This window comes from Ornithorhynchus anatinus, chromosome 5 (assembly GCF_004115215.2).
Source record: "Ornithorhynchus anatinus isolate Pmale09 chromosome 5, mOrnAna1.pri.v4, whole genome shotgun sequence".
Taxonomy (NCBI): Eukaryota; Metazoa; Chordata; class Mammalia; order Monotremata; family Ornithorhynchidae; genus Ornithorhynchus; species Ornithorhynchus anatinus.
The window spans coordinates 62795676-62815037 of record NC_041732.1 but is presented as its reverse complement, the minus strand read 5'-3'; the positions used below and the strand labels follow the sequence as shown (position 1 = coordinate 62815037).

The 19362-nt window shown below is 48.3% G+C and overlaps 1 protein-coding gene across 2 annotated transcripts in view; it reads right to left on the bottom strand.

The window, feature by feature from the left end:
* The window catches only part of FBXO42 (F-box protein 42), a 106729-nt gene that overhangs the window by 37266 nt on the left and 50101 nt on the right, over positions 1 to 19362 (bottom strand). For both annotated transcript variants that reach the window (XM_029064589.2, XM_029064590.2), the window contains exon 4: positions 15453 to 15587. In XM_029064589.2, the coding sequence (XP_028920422.1) occupies positions 15453 to 15587 (135 nt within the window). The remainder of the gene's footprint in view (positions 1 to 15452; positions 15588 to 19362) is intronic.

Here is a 19362-nt window from a genome sequence, read left to right as displayed (position 1 = left end):
GAGCATTAATTTTAGAGAACTGAAGAAATCTAAGAGTGGCCCTCATCTTCTGTTGGCTAAACCGACCAAAAGAGATCTCCCCGGTCATTTTTTGTTTTGAAACCTGAAGGTTCAGGAAGAGAAATAGCTCATTTCAAGTCCTGTGTGGCACTTGAGGGATGGGAAGAACTTGGAATTAGGAGAGGGAAAAAAATGGAGCTGAAGGCAGATTAAAGGATTTAGCTTAAACAAGGCTGAGGGGAGATAATTAATAGACTAACAAAGGGGAGAAATTGTACAAGGTGGCTTTCTTTCAACCGAGCAGAAAGGTTCAGTGTTAAATGGACCGTCTCACTTGGAGAAGATAAAGAAAGGCCTTAAGTCATTCAGAAGAAAGTAGGCTTTGGAGAAAAAGTGATAAAGATGACCTTGAGATCAGAAACGCAGGAGGATTTGCCAAGCTCTCACTCAAAGTGTGGCACTAAAACTGGGCTCGGTCAAGTGCCCGGTCCCAGACCTGCATGTGTCATTGTGCCTAATTGAGACTAGCCCGGCAACTCTCTCTCCCGACAAACTTTGATTTACGAACCCTGCTCCATTCTGGAATTCACATGCACTAACTATGCAAGGCAAATGCACTGGAGTCCGATTTCTACTAGTGTGAACGATTTTCATGCAGAACCCAGATCCATGATCACTCTTTACTTTAAAACTGTTTCGAAGTCAGCTAGTTCCCTGCCAGCAGGATCCCCGGTGGCCGGATGGAGGTGACCCTTTCTGGGAGCAGGCGGACGGCTCATGTCAGCCACTGTGGCTCCTTGGGACCCCAGTTCTCCATGGTTTGGTTTTTGCTTTTTAATCGTATTTGTTAAATGCTTACTATCTGCCAGGAACTGTTCAAAGCGCCGGGGAAGATACAAGGTAATCAAGTTAGACACAGCCCACGTGGGGCTTATAGTCTTCACCCCCATTTTAAAGATGAGATAACTGAGGCCCAGAGAAGTGAAAGTCCTCCAGCAGACAAGTGGCGAAGCCAGGATCAGAACCCAGATCCTTCTGACTCTAAGAACCACGCTCTATCCACTAGGCCTCGCTGCTTCTCCACTAAATGTTAAATCGCGATGTGGCAAGGCCACTCCTGGAGGCTCCTCTAGTGGCTCCTGAAAGGGATTCAGGGGTCCAAAAGGGTTCTGGGGGGCCACAGGCCCAAGGGTGCATTTCCCGCTAGGCACAAAGCAGGAAGCAGAGACGTGTCAGCTGTGCTAAGAGCCAGCAGTACCCTCAGAGGGTCTAGCACACTTCCTAAGATGCCGCCGGGGCTTCTGTTCCTCCAGAGCATGGTACACACTCCTCCCTGGCTCTGCCAGAGCCTGGCTCACCATTCTCATCTCCACAGAAGGGGGAAGGGACTCAGCGACTGGTGGGCCTTGGTTTCTCATGTCATCCACTGGTCAGAAGCAGTGATGCCTAGTGGATACAGCACGGGCTTGAGAGTCAGAAGGACCTGGGCTCTAATCCCGGCTCTGCCACTTGCCTGCTGTGTGACCTTGGGGAAGTCACTTCACTTCTCTGTGCCTCAGTTCCCTCATCTGTAAAATGGGGATTAATAATAATCATAATAATGTTATAGTTATTATTGTTATTATTATGGTACCTAAGTGCTCACTATGTGCCAAGCACTGTTCTAAGTGCTGGAAGAGATACAAGTTAATCAGGTTGGACCCAGTCCCTGTCCACAGGGGGCTCACAGTCTTTATCCCCATTTTACAGATGAGGGAAGTGAGGTCCATAGAAGTGAAATGACTTGCCCAAAGTCACACAGCACACATGTGGCGGAGTCGGCATTAGAACCCACATCCTTCTGACTCCCAGGTCCGGGCTCTATCCACTAAGCCACACTGCTTCTCCTCAAGACTGTGAGCCCTATGTGGGACAGTAGACCTGATTAGCTTGTATATATCCCAGTGCTTAGAACAGTGACTGGCACACAGTAAGTGATTACAAATATCACTGTTATTAGTGAAGGACTGGTAGCCCAAGGCTCACTAGCCACACTGGGATTTCTTCGTGTTTAACGTGGCTCTCGAGCAGGACCTTGGGCTTTGGGGCTAAAGCCATGACCTAACTAAAAGCCGCGGCAGATGGCATGGGGCCCGGGACCGGTCCAGCCCATCACTGCCAGGGTGGGGCGGATTTAGTGGTGGTAAGAGCATTTATTGAGCACTCTCTTGGTGCCCAGTAATCCCTTGGGAAGTAGTGAATAAAGAAGCCCATAAAGAGCTTACGCTTCTATCAGGGAAGACAAACATAAAAAATATTTACAGCATTGTCAAAATAAAATAAACTGAGTGTACTTACATTATAAGTTTATTATGGGCGGGGAACACTTCTGCTAATTCTGCCGCACTGTATTCTCCCAAGTGCTCGGTACAGTGCTCTGCACACAGTAAACTCTCAATAAATATCACTGATGGACATGCGTGCCACAGAAGATGAAGATAAATGAATGAGTGGCCGAAAGGACAGGGCTCGGCGAGCTGGGAAATGAATCGGGGAAGGCTTGTTGGAGGAAGTGGGAATTTAGGAGGGCTCAGAGTGGGAAGAGCTGAGATCTGTCTGATATGCGGAAGGAGGGAGTCACGAGAAGGGGAAACGGCAAGAGCCAAGGGGTCGAAGGGAGTGTTGAGAATGAGACAGCTAGGAGGTTGGCTTGGGAGGAGGGAGGACAGCTGGTTGGGGAATAGCAGGTGAAGAGAGCAAATAGGTGGTGGAGAGTCTTGAAGCTGACTGAGTTTTGTTTGAGGTGAAAAGACACAGGAGCCAGTAGGGGGGTTTTGAAGAGACGAGAGATGTGGGCCAAGCGATGCTTCAGGAGGATGATCCGTGCAGCAGTGGGTAGGACAAATTGGAGTGTGGGGGGAGGGGGAGGCTGGAGGCCAAGGAGGAGGATAATTCTATAGCCTAGCCATGGTAACCAGCACTTCTACAGGGTGGGAGCAATTTGCAGAGGAAGGGACGGATACAAGAGATGTGCAGAAAGCCAGCAGGATTTGGCTTGGCCCGGATGTTTTTTAATATTTGCTAAGTGCTTACTATGCATCAAGCATTCTATTACGTGCTGGGATAGGTACAATTTAATCAATCCCTGTTTCACATGGGGCTTACTAAGTAGGAGGGAGAACGGATACTGAATCCCCATTTTACTGATGAGGAAACTGAGGCCAAGAGAAATGAAGTGACTTGTCCAAGGTTAGAACCCTCATTCTCTGACTCCCAAACCCTGCTCTTTCCACTAAGCCACGTTCCTTCAGTGAGAGTTTAAACCAAGGTTGCCGGCTTCTGGGATGAGGAAGACGGGAGTGTTAATGAGCCAGAAGGGAAAGTTAAGGAGGAGAGGGTTTAAGGGGAAAGATGATGACGAAAGAAGGGGCGAGGGGAGTCAGCAACAGGCAGTCCCTCCAGGCACTCTGCCGGACAGGAAGGATGAGCGTGGACCTCCGGAAGACCACAGATCCAATGTTTCACTGGCACCTCTTCTCCACGGCCCCTGGCCCCTGCCCCAATCTCAGGAGGTCCCCAGGAGGCTGGGGAGGCCAGAATCAACCAATCATATTTACTGAGCGCAGAACTTGAACTTGGCAAGTACAATCCAACGATAAACAGATACATTTCCTGCCTACAAAAAGCTGATAGGCTAGAGGGGAAGAGAGATCCTAAAATAAGGGACTGCAGGCTTGGCCACCTGGTCCAGGAGGGCTGGACCCCTGCTGGTCTCCCCCCGCCCCCCTGGGCTGTTGGGACTGGGGAATCCTCACCCCATTTGTTCCCCCTCCTTCACGGACGGGAATCCCCCACCCTAGAGGTTCCCAGGGGCCCCGCAGCTCTTGAAAGCCCTTGAAGAAGGGAGGGAGGTTGGAGGTGGCAGGCCACCCCTTACCCCTGCTCCTCACTCTTCCTTCTCTCCCAAAAACCAAGAGCTGTCGAGCCCCTTTTCCGTTCCCACCGGCAGCAACGACCTTTGCTAGGAAGAAGCCTCACGGTGCAATAATTGCATAACGCAGGGCCGGGGTCAGCATGACGCAAGACATCACACATCAAGATGGGGTAGGCGGGAAGGGAAACATAAGTTGTCTGGCTCTTTAAATGCCAATTATTCAAAGGTTTCACCTGGCTTGGCTCTTCCGCTCCAAGAGACAGAGAAGCAGGGTGGCCTAGTGGATAAAGCAGGGGCCAGGGAGCCAGAGGACTGACTGGATTCTAATCCCACCTCTGCCACCTGCCTGCTGTGTGACCTTGGGCAAGTCACTTCACTTCTCTGTGCCTCAGTTTTGTCAACTGCAAAATGGGGATTCAATACTTGTTCTCCCTACTTGGACCGTGAGCCCCGTGTGGGTCAGAGACTTTGTCCGACTTAAGCTGTATCTACCGCAGTGCTCAGAACAGCACATAGTAAGCGCTTAACACATACCATTAAAAAAAACAACTGCCAACCCCCACACTAGAACAATGAAGTGACAGTTGGACTGTTTGAAAGAAGCAACAAAATCCCTGCTACACCGTCCAATGTGCAATTGTGGATATGGGAGAGGAAAAAAGAAGATTCAGACCACAGGAACTGGGATCAGAAAACAAGACAAAGGAGGATTGCTGGTTTGATGTCTAGCAGAGGAAATGATTCCCTAAGAAAGTTAGGTGGCTGGGGTTGATAATAATAATAATTATAATAATAATAGAGAGATAGGAGTGAGGGCTTACAATGTTGGGGGGGGGGGTGATGGCCCTAAAGAAATCTGGGAGGCTCTTTTGCCAACCCCTTCGTAATGATAAGAACAATAATAACTGTGGTATTTGTTAAGTGCTTTCTACATGTCAAGCATTGTTCTAAGCGCTGGGGTAGATACAAGGTAATCAGGTTGGGCACAGTCCCTGTCCCACATGGGGTGCAAAGTCTTAATGCCCCTTTTACAGATGAGGTAACTGAAGCAGAGAGAAGTGAAGTGGCTTGCCCAAGATCACTTAGCAAGCCAGTGGTGGAGGCGGGATTAGAACCCTCATCCTCTGACTCCCAGGCCTGTGCTCTACCTGCTAGGACATGCCGTTTACCTTAGCTCGGTGTTTACTAAGGACACATGGGGCAAACAAGGTTCCCACAGAGATGCGTCTGAGTGTGTCGCCGCAGCCAGGGTGGAGGGAATCTGAGCATTTATTAATCGTGTTTATTGAGCGCTTACTATGTGCAAAGCTCTGTACTAACCGCTTGGGAGAATACAATATAACATCAAACACATTCCCCGCCCACAGCAGGCTCGCAGTCTACAGGGGGAGCATTTAAAAACAAAGATATTAGGCATTAAGGCGTTTGCTGCCATGTCACTGGAGACTTGGCGAAAGACGGGCTGAAAACCAGACAGATGGTCACACCCCATGTAACTGAAACTTTGGTTTCCACCCTTGGTCCTTCATCATTCAAAAGAACTAGCCACCCTCTGGGAAAACAATGCATGCTTTACACCTAGTGAACTGAAAACACAGATCTAGCATCTCATTAGGTGCTTCCCTAAAAAGGAGGAGGGTGGGGGGAGCAGAGTGACAACCAGACTCTTTCTCCTCCTGCCCCGGCTGCCATCACTTTACGGATGGGAAAGGTGGCGGAGGCGGGGCCGTTCCGGGACTTGCTCTAAATTAGAGCTGGCACTGCCGGTGTGGAATCCCAAACCCCCGACCCAGCACATTAAGGCATTCTGCCTCGTAGTCCCCATCAACAGGAAAGGCAAGGAAGAAAATCCCACTGCACTTCACTCTGTACGATAGAAAGTCCTTTCGGAGGCTAGAGGAGATTCATTCATTCAGTAGTATTTATTGAGCGCTTACTATAACAGTGCAACCCGGAATCCACATACCTACAGAGAGCCCGGCAGCAGAGTTCCTGCTTGGGGGCACAGCACTCTCACAACTCTGTAACCAAACTCATTCATTCAATAGTATTTATTGAGCACTTACTATGTGCAGAGCACTGTACTAAGCGCTTGGAATGAACCAAACGCCATGGGGAAGGCCGGGAGCAGCCAGAACTCAACACATAACCCCCCTCCCCTGCAAAACACACACATACACCCCAACCATCCCAGTTGGGACCCAATTCTGAAGGCTACCACAGTTCGCTCTTTACAGGGAATGTAGAACTTTAGCTTGGCGTGGGGCTGGCACAGACCTGCTGAGAAATGCTATTAGTTCATTCATTCAGTAGTATTTACTGAGCACTTACTATGTGCAGAGCACTGGACTAAGCGCTTGGAATGTACCATTTGGCAACAGATAGAGACAATCCCTGCCCAATGATGGGCTCACAGTCTAAGCGGAGTAGACAGACAGCAGAGCAAAACAGAACAAAACAAAACAAGACAACATCATCAAGATAAATAGAATCAAGGAGATACACACCTCATTAACAAAATAAATAGGGTAATAATATATACAAATTAGCACAGTGCTGAGGGGAAGTGGGGGCCAGAGGGTGGGAGGGAGGAGGAACAGAGGGAAAGGAGGGCTCAGTCTGGGAAGGCCTCCTGGAGGAGTTGAGCTCTCAGTAGGGCTTTGAAGAGGGAAAGAGAGTTAGTTTGGCAATGGCTTCCTAGGGTTTCTGGATGGGTAGAGGTTCCTCTCCAACTAGATTTTTGTAGGACCAAGTGTTGGTTTGAAAGTGGCTGCTGGAAAATGTGGTACGTGACTACTGGCAAGGGGAGGAAGGGAATTTTCTTTTTTGTGGAGGGTGGTGGGGGGGAAGAGATGAAGAGGGAAGGGAGAAGGAGAGAAGTGGGAGAGGGGAGGAGAAAGAGAAAGAAAATAAAAAAAGGTTGTCTATATGCCCTGGGGAGGCTCCTGGGGGAGAATATGGTGGGAAAGCAAGCTGATCTCCCAGGGCTAGTTAACTTAGAAGTCAGCCTGAACTCTAAATCTTTACATACCATTTATAGACTATACCAGCATTTATAGGCTATTCTAATCATGGAAAGTTTTAAAACCAAAATTAGTTCCCTCTTTGAAAAATTAGTTCTCTCTTTGGAAAAAAAGGGGGAAGTGCTTTGACAGCATCTTGCTTTTGGAAAATATGACACGTACACCCTCCTATCTAGGTGTAAAGGCTTCATTTGGAAACTTTCTCCCAGCCCCAACCCCAAAAAGGTTGTTTGATTGAAAGGAAAGTATAACACATCAAACCTTCTCACAGAACTAGTCTCTTGGCACGGGCTAGTTTGGATTGTCTCCACTACAAAGGCTGGCCTGATGAAGGGACAGACGCTCTGGGTTCACCATGCCCAAAACAAATGCAAAGCTGAACGGATACCTCCCTGTGCTTGTGATGACAATGACGACGGTATTTGTTAAGCACTTACTATGTATCAAGCACTGTTCTAAGAGCTCAATCAGGTTGTCCCAGGTGAGGCTCACAGTCTTAATCCCCATTTTCCAGATGAGGTACCTGAGGTATAGAGAAGTTAAGTGACTTGCCCACAGTCACACAGCTGACAAGTGGCAGAGCCGGGATTAGAATCCATGACCTCTGACTTCCAAGCACGGGCTCTTTCCACTAAGCCAAGTTGCTTCTCGTGGACTGGGACCCAGTGCTCTCTGCTCATTTCACTTTCAAAAAGGACCAGTGTGACCTAGTGGACACTGCATTGGTCTGGGAGCCAGAAGGACCTGGGTTCTAATCCTAGCTCCTCCATCTGTCTGCTGTCTGACCTTGGGCAAGTTACTTCACTTCTCTGGGTCTCAGTTATCTCAACTGAAAAATGGGGATGAAGACTGTGAGCCCCATGTTGGACAGGGACTGCATCCAACCTTAGCTTGCATCTACCTCAATACTTAGAACAGCGCTTGACAGACAGTAAGCACTTAACAAATGCCATAAAAAAGGCTTCATTCAAGAGCCCTCTTGAAATGTCGTCCATGGTCCCATCCCTAATGGCTTCTCTTTCCTCTCAAGGATCCAATCTGCTCCAGGGAGTCATTCTTCAAGAGGAACTCGGAGCAGGGAGAAGAGCTGACTGTTGGCTGAAGAACTTCCATATTTCAGAAATGCCTTGCAAAACAGTGGTTGTGGAGAAACAATCGGTCCTGATCGGTACAGGCAATCACTCCCAACAGCATGAGTCTGGATTATCCTTGCATTACCACTGGTGTTACTCACGGTAATGACGAGCCGTGATCTTCAAAACACACGTGAACCTGTTCTACCTCAATACCCGAATACTGACTTCAGATTGGTACAGTACTTTTCTCGCAAGTGTGTTTGAAATCAACTACAGCTCCCTTATTTCTTTTATTCTGAAGCTGGGTAAGAGGGAAGACTCTCTCTCTCTAGTCTCAACCTGACCTGTCCCTGGAATGATGATTTTGTTTTGTTCTGTCTTGCTTTGCTGTCTGTCTCCCCGGTTTAGACTGTGAGACCGTCAATGGGCAGGGATTGTCTCTACCTGCTGATGAATTGTTCATTCCAAGCACTTAGTCCAGTGCTCTGCACATAGTAAGCGCTCAATAAATACTACTGAATTAATTACAAGATGCAAATCTGAAATGTTTCACAGAACTGAGAGTCAAAAATGTTGGGTGGTCTAGTTCTGGTTCCACCTACCTGCTGGGTGACCTTGGACAAATCTCTTAATTCCCTGAGCTTCAGTTGCCTCGTCTACAAAATGGGGGTGAATTACTAGTTTTCCCTCCCTGTAAGACTCATGAGGGGAAAGGACTGTGTCTGGCCTGATGATCTTGTAACTTCCCTTAGCGCTCAGTATAGTGCTTGGCACCTAGTAAGTGCTTAATAAAAATCATTATCATTATGTGGCCCGCTCAGAGAGCCAGGGTCTTACAGGGAGCATCAGAGCATCCTCAACAGGCCTCCTGGGGATGGTAAGAGTAGATGATTGGAGCTCAAGCATAAGGCAAGCTTTATAAATATGCCTGTTTTCATTCCTATTACTTAACTGGCACTACACAGAAGAGACAATAAAATACAAATTTGCAAGGACGGTGCACTGGGAAGCAGCGTGACCTAGTGGAAAGTACACGGGCCTGTTAGTAAGGGGGACCTGGGTTCCAATTCTAGCTCCATGCCTCATCTGCTAGGTGACCTTGGACAAGTCACTTCACTGTGCCTCAGTTACCTCAATTGTAAAATGGGGATTCCCTCCTACTTAGATTGTGAGTTCCATGTGGGACAGGGACTGTGTCTAACCTGATGATCTTGTATCTAACCCAGTGCCTAGCTCAATGTCTGGGACAAACTAAACACTTTAATACCATAATTTTTTTATTATTTCAAGTCAATCTTAAGGAAGCTCATATCCCTCCTACTTAGATTGTGAGCTCCATGTGGGACACGGACGGTGTCTAACCTGATGATCTTGTAGCTAACCCAGTGCTTAGCTCAATTATCTGGCACAAACTAAACACTTTAATACCATAATTTTTTATTATTTCAAGTCAGTCTTAAGGAAGCTCATATAACATTATAAAGGAGAACCGCTGGAAACTTAAGGAAACACAAATAATATCTCATTTTTACTCTGCACCCTTCTCCAAAGACAGTATGCCTACCTCCTTGATTTCACACAGTTCCTTTCTTTCAGTGAAAGCTTTTCAAAAGACTTTCCCCACAACCTCATTTAGCTCCAATTTCCCTGGGCTACCATCTTAAATGTCTAAATTCAACAAGGAAAATAATAATAACTGTTGCAGGTTAAGCACTTACTATGTGCCAAGCATTGTACTAAGCACTAGAGTAAATCCAAGTTTGAGAAGCAGTGAGGCCTGGTGAAAACAGCACAGGCCTGGGCGTCTGAGGACCTGGGTTCTAATCCCAGCTCTGCCACGTCTGCTGTGTGACCTTGGGCAAATCACTTCACTTCCTCTGTGCCTCAGTTACCTCATCTGTAAATGGGGATTAAATCCTACTCCCTCCTAGAACCATATGTAGGGCAGAGACCGTGTCCAATCCAATTCTCTTGTAATAATTATGGTATCTGTTAAGCGCTTACTCTGTGCCAGGGACTGTGCTGAGGTGGATACACGCAAATCAGGTTGGACCCAGTCCCTGACCCATGTGGGGCTCATTCTCTCAAGTCCCATTTCACAGATGAGGTAACTGAGTCACAGAGGAAGTGAAGTGGTGACACAGGTGACACAGCAGACAAGCGGTGGAGCCTGGATTAGAACGCATGACTTTTGACTCCCAGGCCTGGGCTCTATCCATTCATTCATTTGATAGTATTTATTGAGTGCTTAATATGTGCAGAGCACTGTAGTAAGCACTTGGAATGGACAATACGGCGAGAGAGAGACAATCCCTACCCAATGACGGGCTCACAGTCCAATCCGGGGAGACTGGCGGCAGAGCAAAACAGACGAAACAAAAACAAGACATCCACTATGCCAAGCTGCTTCTCTACCCCAGTGCTCAGTACAGTGCCCACCACATAGTAAGCACTTAACAAATAACATAAAAAAGTCCCTACCTCAGGCACAAGAAGCGATGAATCCCCATTTTACAAATGAGGAAACTGAAACATAGAGAAATTAAGTGCCTTGCCCAAGATCTCTCAAGTCTTTAACAAGTCATCAACTTCCCAAGCAAGTTTTTTTTTATTTTCCTTTTACCAGAATCTTTAAATTCCTGCTATAGATAAAATCTGCATATCTCTTTAGCCATGCTGATCTGGGGATCATTTCCATCTCTGTTTCAAACTTACCACGGAAGTATTTAAAACGAAACAATGCCAAGTAGGATTCAGAAACCGCAGAACGGGACCATCGGGTATGGTGGGGGAAGATGACATCTTTAAGAGCAAGAACTGAGGGAAAAATAAAGCCCTGTTGATAAATCTGCTGCTTCTAGAGCAGTGGGCTTCAAGCCATTCAGCCTCAGGGCTGCTTCGGCTGAACAAGAGTCCCTACGGAGCAAGTTAGAGCCACTTGTCAGCTGTGTGACTATGGGCAAGTCATTAACTTCTCTGTGCCTCAGTTCCCTCATCTGTAAAATGGGGATTAACTGTGAGCCTCACGTGGGACAATCTGATTACCCTGTATCTCCCCCAGCACTTAGAACAGTGCTCTGCACATTGTAAGCGCTTAACAAATACCAATATCATTATTATTATTATTATTAGATGGGGCAGAGGGGGTTACCGTGTCAGCCCTCAGCTCCCAGCCAAACTCCTCCAAACCTACTAGCAGCCTCCCCTTCTAAGAACAGCTCCAGACCTGGGTGCCAACTTTTCCCTCTGAGTGTGGGGCAGAAAGGGGACAGGGATTTTCATAGGGCGAGAGAATAATAATAATAATAATGATGATAATAATAATGATGATGATGGTATCTGTTAAGCACTATGTGCCAAGCACTGTTCTAAGCCCTGGGGTGGATACAGGGTAACCAGGTTGTCCCACCCGGGGCTCACACTTTTGATCCCCATTTTACAGATGAGGTAACTGAGGCACAGAGAAGTTAAGTGACTTGCCCAAGGTCATACAGCAGACAAGTGACTGAGCCGGGATTAGAACCCACGTCGTCTGACTCCCAGGCCCGTGCTCTTTCCACTAAGCCACGTGGGAGGGAAAGGTCTTAGCTGCTGCTTTGGGAACCTTTTCAGCCCTGACTGAAAATCTCTAGGTCTTTTCCGAGAACTGGGATGAGGGTGGAGGTCCAGTTCAAAGTACGTTTTGCTCTTGTGGTCCACCCGATATTATTTGATCATTTTGTTAGTGCCGCACAATAGGTATCTGAGGGGGAGGGGGGTGGGACCTCCCCGCTCTAGCCTAGAAGCTCAAAAAGTAGTGGGGGAACCTAAGGGCAAAATTTTTACTTGAAACATAATCAAACCCACTCTGGATTTCATGTCTGTAACAGACCTTCTGATGTGGCATCAACTGAAAAACTCTTTCTGTTCTCCATCAAAGCAGCTCCACCCCTTGGGTAACATTCCTGCTTTTCCAAACAACGCCGCTTTGAGGAGCGAGGACTGACGAAAGCGGGCCCCGCTGGCAAACCCTGGAAGGAAAGGTCTGCGATGGGCACACCACGCTGCAGTCAAAACCCCCTGGGGGCACCGGCCTGGTTGAGTCATTTACTCCCGGGCAGAACAACCACGTTTTGTTCACAGGGAGTCACTGACGTTTCGGTTAGGAATTGATTCTGGTCAGAGTGCTCGTGACAGCACGCAGAAATATTTCCTCGGGGGAATCTTCCCATGAGATTCCTGCCTGAATGATATTCTCACAGGACTCGCCGGGCTATTGATTACGATACGGCAGGAATTTCACAATCACACTTTCTAGGTAGGATGGTCTAAATGTAGAGAAAGGAATGAGAGCAATCTGCTCATTTCCCACTCTTAATAGCCTCTCTCAAAAACTCTAGCCTTAATCCCTTCAGACTGTCAGGTCATTATGGACAGGAAATGTGTTTGCTAATTCTGTTGTACTGAACTCTCCCATGTGCTTAGCACAGTGCACATAATAAGCACTCAAATAAACACCATTTATTGATTGATTATTCTCTGGGATCCCTGGTGGAAAAGCCTGTAGGCCCGCTTATAGTAGACAGGTTGGTGCCCCATTAATTAGGATAACGAGGAGGAGAGTTGGGGATTGGAGAGCCCCCATCCCTTATGGGGAAGCACAGAAAATGGGAGGGCAGAAACAGGGGATCACCACCTGGGCAGCTGCAACAGAGGGCAGAGGCTCGGCGCCGGGGGAGAGGCAGTGAAAATATGGGAGCCAGAAGAAAGGGAGCAAATGAAGAATAACATGGCAGCCTATCACAGATGATAAAAGCGAGGAATGATCTGTTCCTAAAACATTTTGGCCCATGGATCTCAGAACATCGCATCAGGTGCACACAGGCCTCATCCTCACCAGAGTTCTGCGACTGGCTTCGTCTTACATCCATCTGAAAGAGCTCACTCAATCGTATTTATTGAGCGCTTACTATGTACAGATCACTGTACTAAGCGCTTGGAATGTACAATGCGGCAACAGAGAGAGATAGTCCATACCCAAACGACGGGCTCAGTCTAGAAGGGGGAGACAGTCAAGAAAACAAAACATTCATTCAATTGTATTTATTGAGTGCTTATTATGTGCAGAGCACCGTACTAAGCGCTGGGAAGAGCTGAAAGTATTAAAGACTCATCAAGAGACAGAGATAGTCAATTGAACTCAGAGTGCCTTGCTGCCAGATCTTAGAGCCACGTACCGCTGGGAAGAGCTGAAAGTATTAAAGACTCATCAAGAGACAGAGACAGTCAATTGAACTCAGGGTGCCTTGCTAACAGATCTTAGAGCCACGTACTGTATGACCTGTCCCGAATACCCTGGCAAGGAATTTTTCGTAGAGAAATGTTGGGTGAGAGGGGCTGGGGTAAAATTAAGTAGCTGAACGAAGAACTCTCACTTTCAGCAGAGCCAGATTAAATGGTATATCAAAAAGTGAATTGACAGTGAAGCAGCTGTTCATCAGGGTCGTCTTACTGAGGCAACCTACGCCGCTCTGCTCTCTTGCCAGTCCACGCAGCTTTCAAAGGTTGGGGTCAGAGCTAGTTTCGGGGGCTGAACATTAGAAGGAGCCGTCGCTTTGGGTCCTGCCTATCCCTGTGAGCCGCAGAGAGTCAGAGCTAATTTCGGGGGCTGAACATTAGAAGGAGCCATCGCTTTGGGTCCTGCCCATCCCTGTGAGCTGTAGAGATCTCTCTACCCACCCCGACCCCAAGGGCCGAGATTCAGAGGCGACGTCTCTGTCGCTGGACAGCTGACCTCTTGCAGCCCCAGAGGGCGGGTGAGAAAGTTTGGGCAGGGTTGGGCTCCTGTTCAACCTGGGGAGAGGGAAGTTGGTTTAACGAGTGGGGCTACAGCCGGGGTTCTGCTCACTCAACCGAGCCCCTTTTCTCCCTGCCCTCCCCCAACCTTATCTTTGGCTGGGAAATGTCGGATCGCCTGGGGCTTCAGAACTTGAGCCAGCCTTATCACACATTCCCAGACCAAAGAAAGCTACCAGACAGGGGTTGCTATCAAAACGGGCGTGGGGGAGTGGGAAGACCCCTGGATCAGTACCATAGTGAAGTCTACCTTTTCAGCTCCTAACTCCTTTTGTAATTCCTGCTCACCCTTAATTTTCTACCCTATCTGCAAACCCTGGTGTAAAGTTAGAGTGAGTACTGGGAAGTTTCGAGGTGCCTGAAAATACTGTGGGAGCTAGACCCTGGCTCCTGGTCTTGAAAAGCACGACTTAAAACCAGTCATTTCCAAGCAATGCTAAGCCAGATGGGGGGGCGGGGGGGAAGTAACCCGAGTCTCTTTCTCACGGAACTGACACAGAGGGGCTGTGCGGGAATGTACCTGCTGGAGAACCTTCCCACACTCTGGCTCGTTGAGAGAAACTAGTAAAGGCACGTCCCATCCACTCCCCAAATATCTGAGCTGGCAACAACCAAAGATATTCAGAGATCTCCGCCCTGGGACAATAGCTTCTATCAATCAAGTCGGGTTCTCACGACTCTGCGTCAGTGCCCTCGTTTCGCCCGGCACAGAGCTGCGTCGCAAACCCGCTTCGGAGCTCGAGAGGGGGAAACGAACGTCTCGGCCCGGCGTCGGACATATCGGGCGGGACGTCGCTACCGTTGCTCTATCGAATTAATCCATCGATGCGAGAAAGCAAGCAGGGCCTGGCCCGGGAGCAGCCGGGCATATGATCTGTCCGAGAAGCACGGAGTTGTCCGTTGGTTCGAAGATGAGGTTGCTGGCAGTGAGACCGCTCCCCTAAGAGGGAGGTACCAGCGAGAGAGAATCGTGGCACACTGGGCCAGTAGAAATGCAGTCATGCACCTTTTCAGCTTCTTGCCATTCAGGGTGAGCTCTGCTCAGACCCCAGTGGCTGTGAAAAGGACTCTCTCTCTGCCGGCCAGACATGAACTTTTGCCCCAGCGATGATTCGCCCTGAGCCATCCACACTCTCTCATTTATGGCCCCTGGGTCCAGACAATGGAGGGAGCATTCTTTCAGTGAGAAAACTCCACAGCTACCGGGGATGCCAACCTAAGGAGTTGACAGAGTTTTGCCAGGCCCAAGTCTACCGGGTTTTGTCGGGGGGAGGGTGGGGAGGAGAACCTTTAATCAAGTCACAATTTTGCCACTGTGGAAGGTTTGCAATGATTGGGATGCGGGAGGGAAAGGGGCAGAAGGCAAAGAGCCTGGTTTTACCCACTCCGCGTTACACGGTCGCTTGGTGAGGAAAAGGTAGGAGGACCGACGGTTGGCTCCAGGGGGTGCCGGGTCCCGAGACCGTGAGGGGTATCTCTGGCACTCCCTTGCCTTCAGCGTCCCTGGGCACGCAGCCTCCCCTAGAGAAAGGCCAGAAGCGAGGAACCCAGCCTCCCCCAGGAGCAGATTACAGTAAGAAGGTGCCAATGTGTGTCTTCTCTCACCTGAAGCCAGAGGGCGGATCCATTCTTTGCTGTTTAGATCAAGTCTCCAGAGGTCATTGAAGGCTGCATTGCAGCTGCTCTGGGTGCAGCCTCCAAACACATACATGGACTGATTGGCATCATAGTAACACGCACCTAGAACACAAGAAAACAAAATGAGCGACAGCAGCTTCTCCGCTCGCCCCTTAAACGGGGCGACTCAACTGTGTGTGTGGCGAAGCTGCTGCTATTCGGAAAATCGAATGGCCTCACAAAGAAAATATCAAAAGCAGGGAGAAGACAGCTTTTTTGTTGTTGTTGTTCCTACAGACTGATTACCTAGGGAACTGGACCAAAACCCAGAAAGAACTACTCTCTCAAATTAGCTATGAATGTTTCATGGCTTCATCTCATTTAAATTCAAGTGGGTCACACACAATGAAGTCACCCACCTGCATCTAAGCAGCCACAGAACCAAGCACCAAGACCCTCAAACTATCTTCTTATTTTCTAGACTGGACGCTAGCTTCGGTTATATCACTAGTTTGATGAATGAGGCAATTATTTCACCTTCTCAGACCTCAGCCGACACTTCCCCTTCAACTGGAAAAATGTGAAAAATCACAGGGGCCTGCCGATCATCCTGAGGCTTGACTGGGGCCAAAAATCCCAACTCCTGAACCCAACCTGCTCCAGAATGACACGAGGTTCCGGGCCTCCCTGGCCGGGCCTGGCCCAGAATCCTGCATTCCCCTTCCACCCGATCTGGGTCGGAGCTTGCCCCTGCTTGACCCAAATGGAGCTCTGGGAACACGGCAAATGAATCGAATCCAAGCAGAACCAGAAGTAGGAACCTGGGCCTCATTTGGTAATCCTCATAGACCTTCCCACTGTCCACCCACAGCATGAAAAAACTATGTGTGCCATACACAGTGAACTTTCCTCTTCCGTATGTAATACATTACAGCTTTTACCCTAAGAAAATACTAGCACACCACCAGATCTTTGTTCTATTTCAAAAGATTCATAGTCTCTTCCTCTCCCATTTTCCTCTGACCCTATCCTCCCCTGTCACTTCTCAGTTTCCTCTTCCTGGGCTTGAGGTTGTAGCTTCCTCAGCCTGAGGTTGCTAGGGTCAACGGGGCCCCGGGATATTTCTATTCCTGCTCATTTACTCCTAGGATTCTGATTCTGCTCCTCCAAAGAAGGAAAGAGAGGCAGCATGCCCTAGTGGGAAGAACTTGGATCTGGGTTCTAATCTCAGGTCTGCCATTTGCTTGCTGTGTGACTTTGGGCAAGTTGCTTAACTTCTCTGGGGTTCAGTTCCCTCATCTGTAAAACAGTTCAACACTTCTGGCTTCCCCACGGAGGGGGACTGTGTCCAACCTGATTATCTTGTATCTACTCCAGAGCTTAATAGAGTGGCTGGTACATAGCAAATGCTTAAATACCACCATTCTTCTTCTTATCAGGCACGCTACTTGTCAAGTACAATATGAGTTAAAGGCAAAAGGAGCTACAGAAGTGAAATTTAGGACTGGGGTATTCTAGGGGAAAAAAACAACCTGAATTGATCAACTTTCAGTGGAAATGCACAAATGTTCGGACAAGTTACTTGGCACAGTTTCTCTGTGTTACTTGGCAGTAACTGCCCCAATTTTCCCACTGCTGGGCCCTCTTTCTCCAGTTGGCAGATCCCTCTGTCCCCAGCTTGAAGCCCCTTTTCTATCACAGGAAGAATGGGGGTTCCAGCCTTGGGGCCTGTGGTACTCACTGATGGCTTTGGATGCTAAGGATGCTGCCTTGGGAACCACTGCTGTAGGAGACGGAAGGTCAAATGAGGAGATGCCTTTTTCTTTTTCCCTTAAAAACACCCCACTTGCACTTCCTGCCTAAGGGATCAACATATAATTGAAAGCTTTTCATTTAGGTGCCAAACCTATACAGTACTCACTACCTACAGCGATGACCTTTCGGTAAGATCTAGAGAGCACATTATGGACCTTGGAAGAAGCCTTGATGCAGGTGCTCCTAAAAGAGCAGTGGCAGAAGGACAGGGAAAATTGATGGAAAGAGCCGGGGCCCGAGAGTCACGGGACCGGGGTTCCAATTTGGCTCCACCAAGTCTGCTCTGTAAGCTTGGGCAAGTCACTTCACTTCTGTGTCTTGGTTACCTCATCTGTAAAACAGGGGTTGGGACTGTGTCCCATCTGCTTAGCTTGTACCTACCCCAGAATTTAGTACAGTGCCTGGCACATGGTAAGCACCTGACAAAAAGAAAAAGGAAGCATATGATGGGGAGCATCATGAGAACACCAGCATTCAGGAGCAGGTACGGCTGGAAAAATGTAAATATATAACAGTCGGGATTCAACAAACCTGGGGCGATATGGGATTTAAAGTCTTCCTCCACCTTCAGTGGAGTACTTCTCATAGCTAAGCACTCCTCTGGATTGGTAACTGCAGCCCATCGGAATTAGATGTGAATTCCTGGGTTTCAATAATAAGAGTGCAGGGCCTACGTCTATTGCTCAGACACACAGGCACCAGTAGAGATAATACAGACATCACCATTCATGTATAAGTAGGCTAAAGCAACCACTCAGGGGTCAAATCAGAAAAGGAGGAAAAATAGGTAGAGGAGGGTACCAGAGACACTTGAGAACTAGTACCACAGATTCGATCACCAGAGAGAAACCATTTTTAAGCTGCTGACTTGAGTATATGTCATTGCTTCCAAATTTATTCTGATCTCTAGCATCCTTTATTCCACTTCAGGAAGGGAGCAGGGAGAGACTTGATTTTCACAGATCAAACACCAGTGGCCCAATTTTTTACCTCCAAGAAATGCTGGTTATGTGAATGACTTTTTTGTGAGGGAGCCCACCCAATGCCCCAATGGGGAAAGTGTCACTAAGCAGTGTGAATTAGAAGCAATAAAAGCAGTACACTGGGTCATTTATGCACAATCTCCTCACTCAGCAGGGGGGAAGTAATGAAACCCCTCTCCTTTGAGGAGTGCCCTATTATCTGACCTGTGGCTTGTCATGCAGATCACCTGCTTCCTCTATTCAAAGTCCACAGAAAAGCCAACAGCTTCAATGGCCCCCTGGCTTGCAAGTGAATGTTCAGGGCACACTAGCTGACCACACAACTCGAACTTACCCACTGCAGATTTGAAACCGGTCCATCTTGACACAGCTTTCAGACATCACCGGTGCCAAACCCATCACAAATGTGTTCTGACCACGGGTTCGATCTCCACAAACTCGTCTCCCTCTAGTTTTTAGACAAGTCATTTTTGAACTCCGTGGTGTTCGCCTTGACGCGGACGCCGGAAGATATACACTATAGCTTGAAACGGGCCTTCACCTACCGAAAATGACTAATGCGAATAGAAAAAATTCCATGAGAGAGGCCAAATTCTGATCTCGGCATAACTCTCCTAAAAGCAAAAATGGAATAATGGGGTGAGGCTGAATTTGGAAGACACCACAGAGATTAAGAGAATGGCTCCTTGAATCCACACACGGCCTCCAGAAACGGACTTCATAGTGGAGCCGGTCAAACCGAGGCAATGGTTTTTGAGATGTGGCCCTATTATGTTTCGGGAAGGAGAAAAGGCAGAGGTTTCAGGTCTACTCGCTGGTTGAAAATGGACTTGACTCCAGGTCGCCAGAAACCCAAAGCATCCAGCTTCCCATAATATGAAAAACCTTAATTCGGTATTCAGGCATCGGAGCCTGAAGGCGTCAGAGAATTCAATGTGCAGTTGCCCAGTTTCCATCCAACTGGGTAGTGGGAAGCAAGGACGGGAGCCGGCCGAAAAGCTGACGGAAGCAGATGCCAAGAGGCAGGAATCCGGGGGAAGCCAGAAGGAAGTGAGAGCCAGAAGTCTGCGGGGCAGCCGGTGGGATCTTGGCACAAGGAA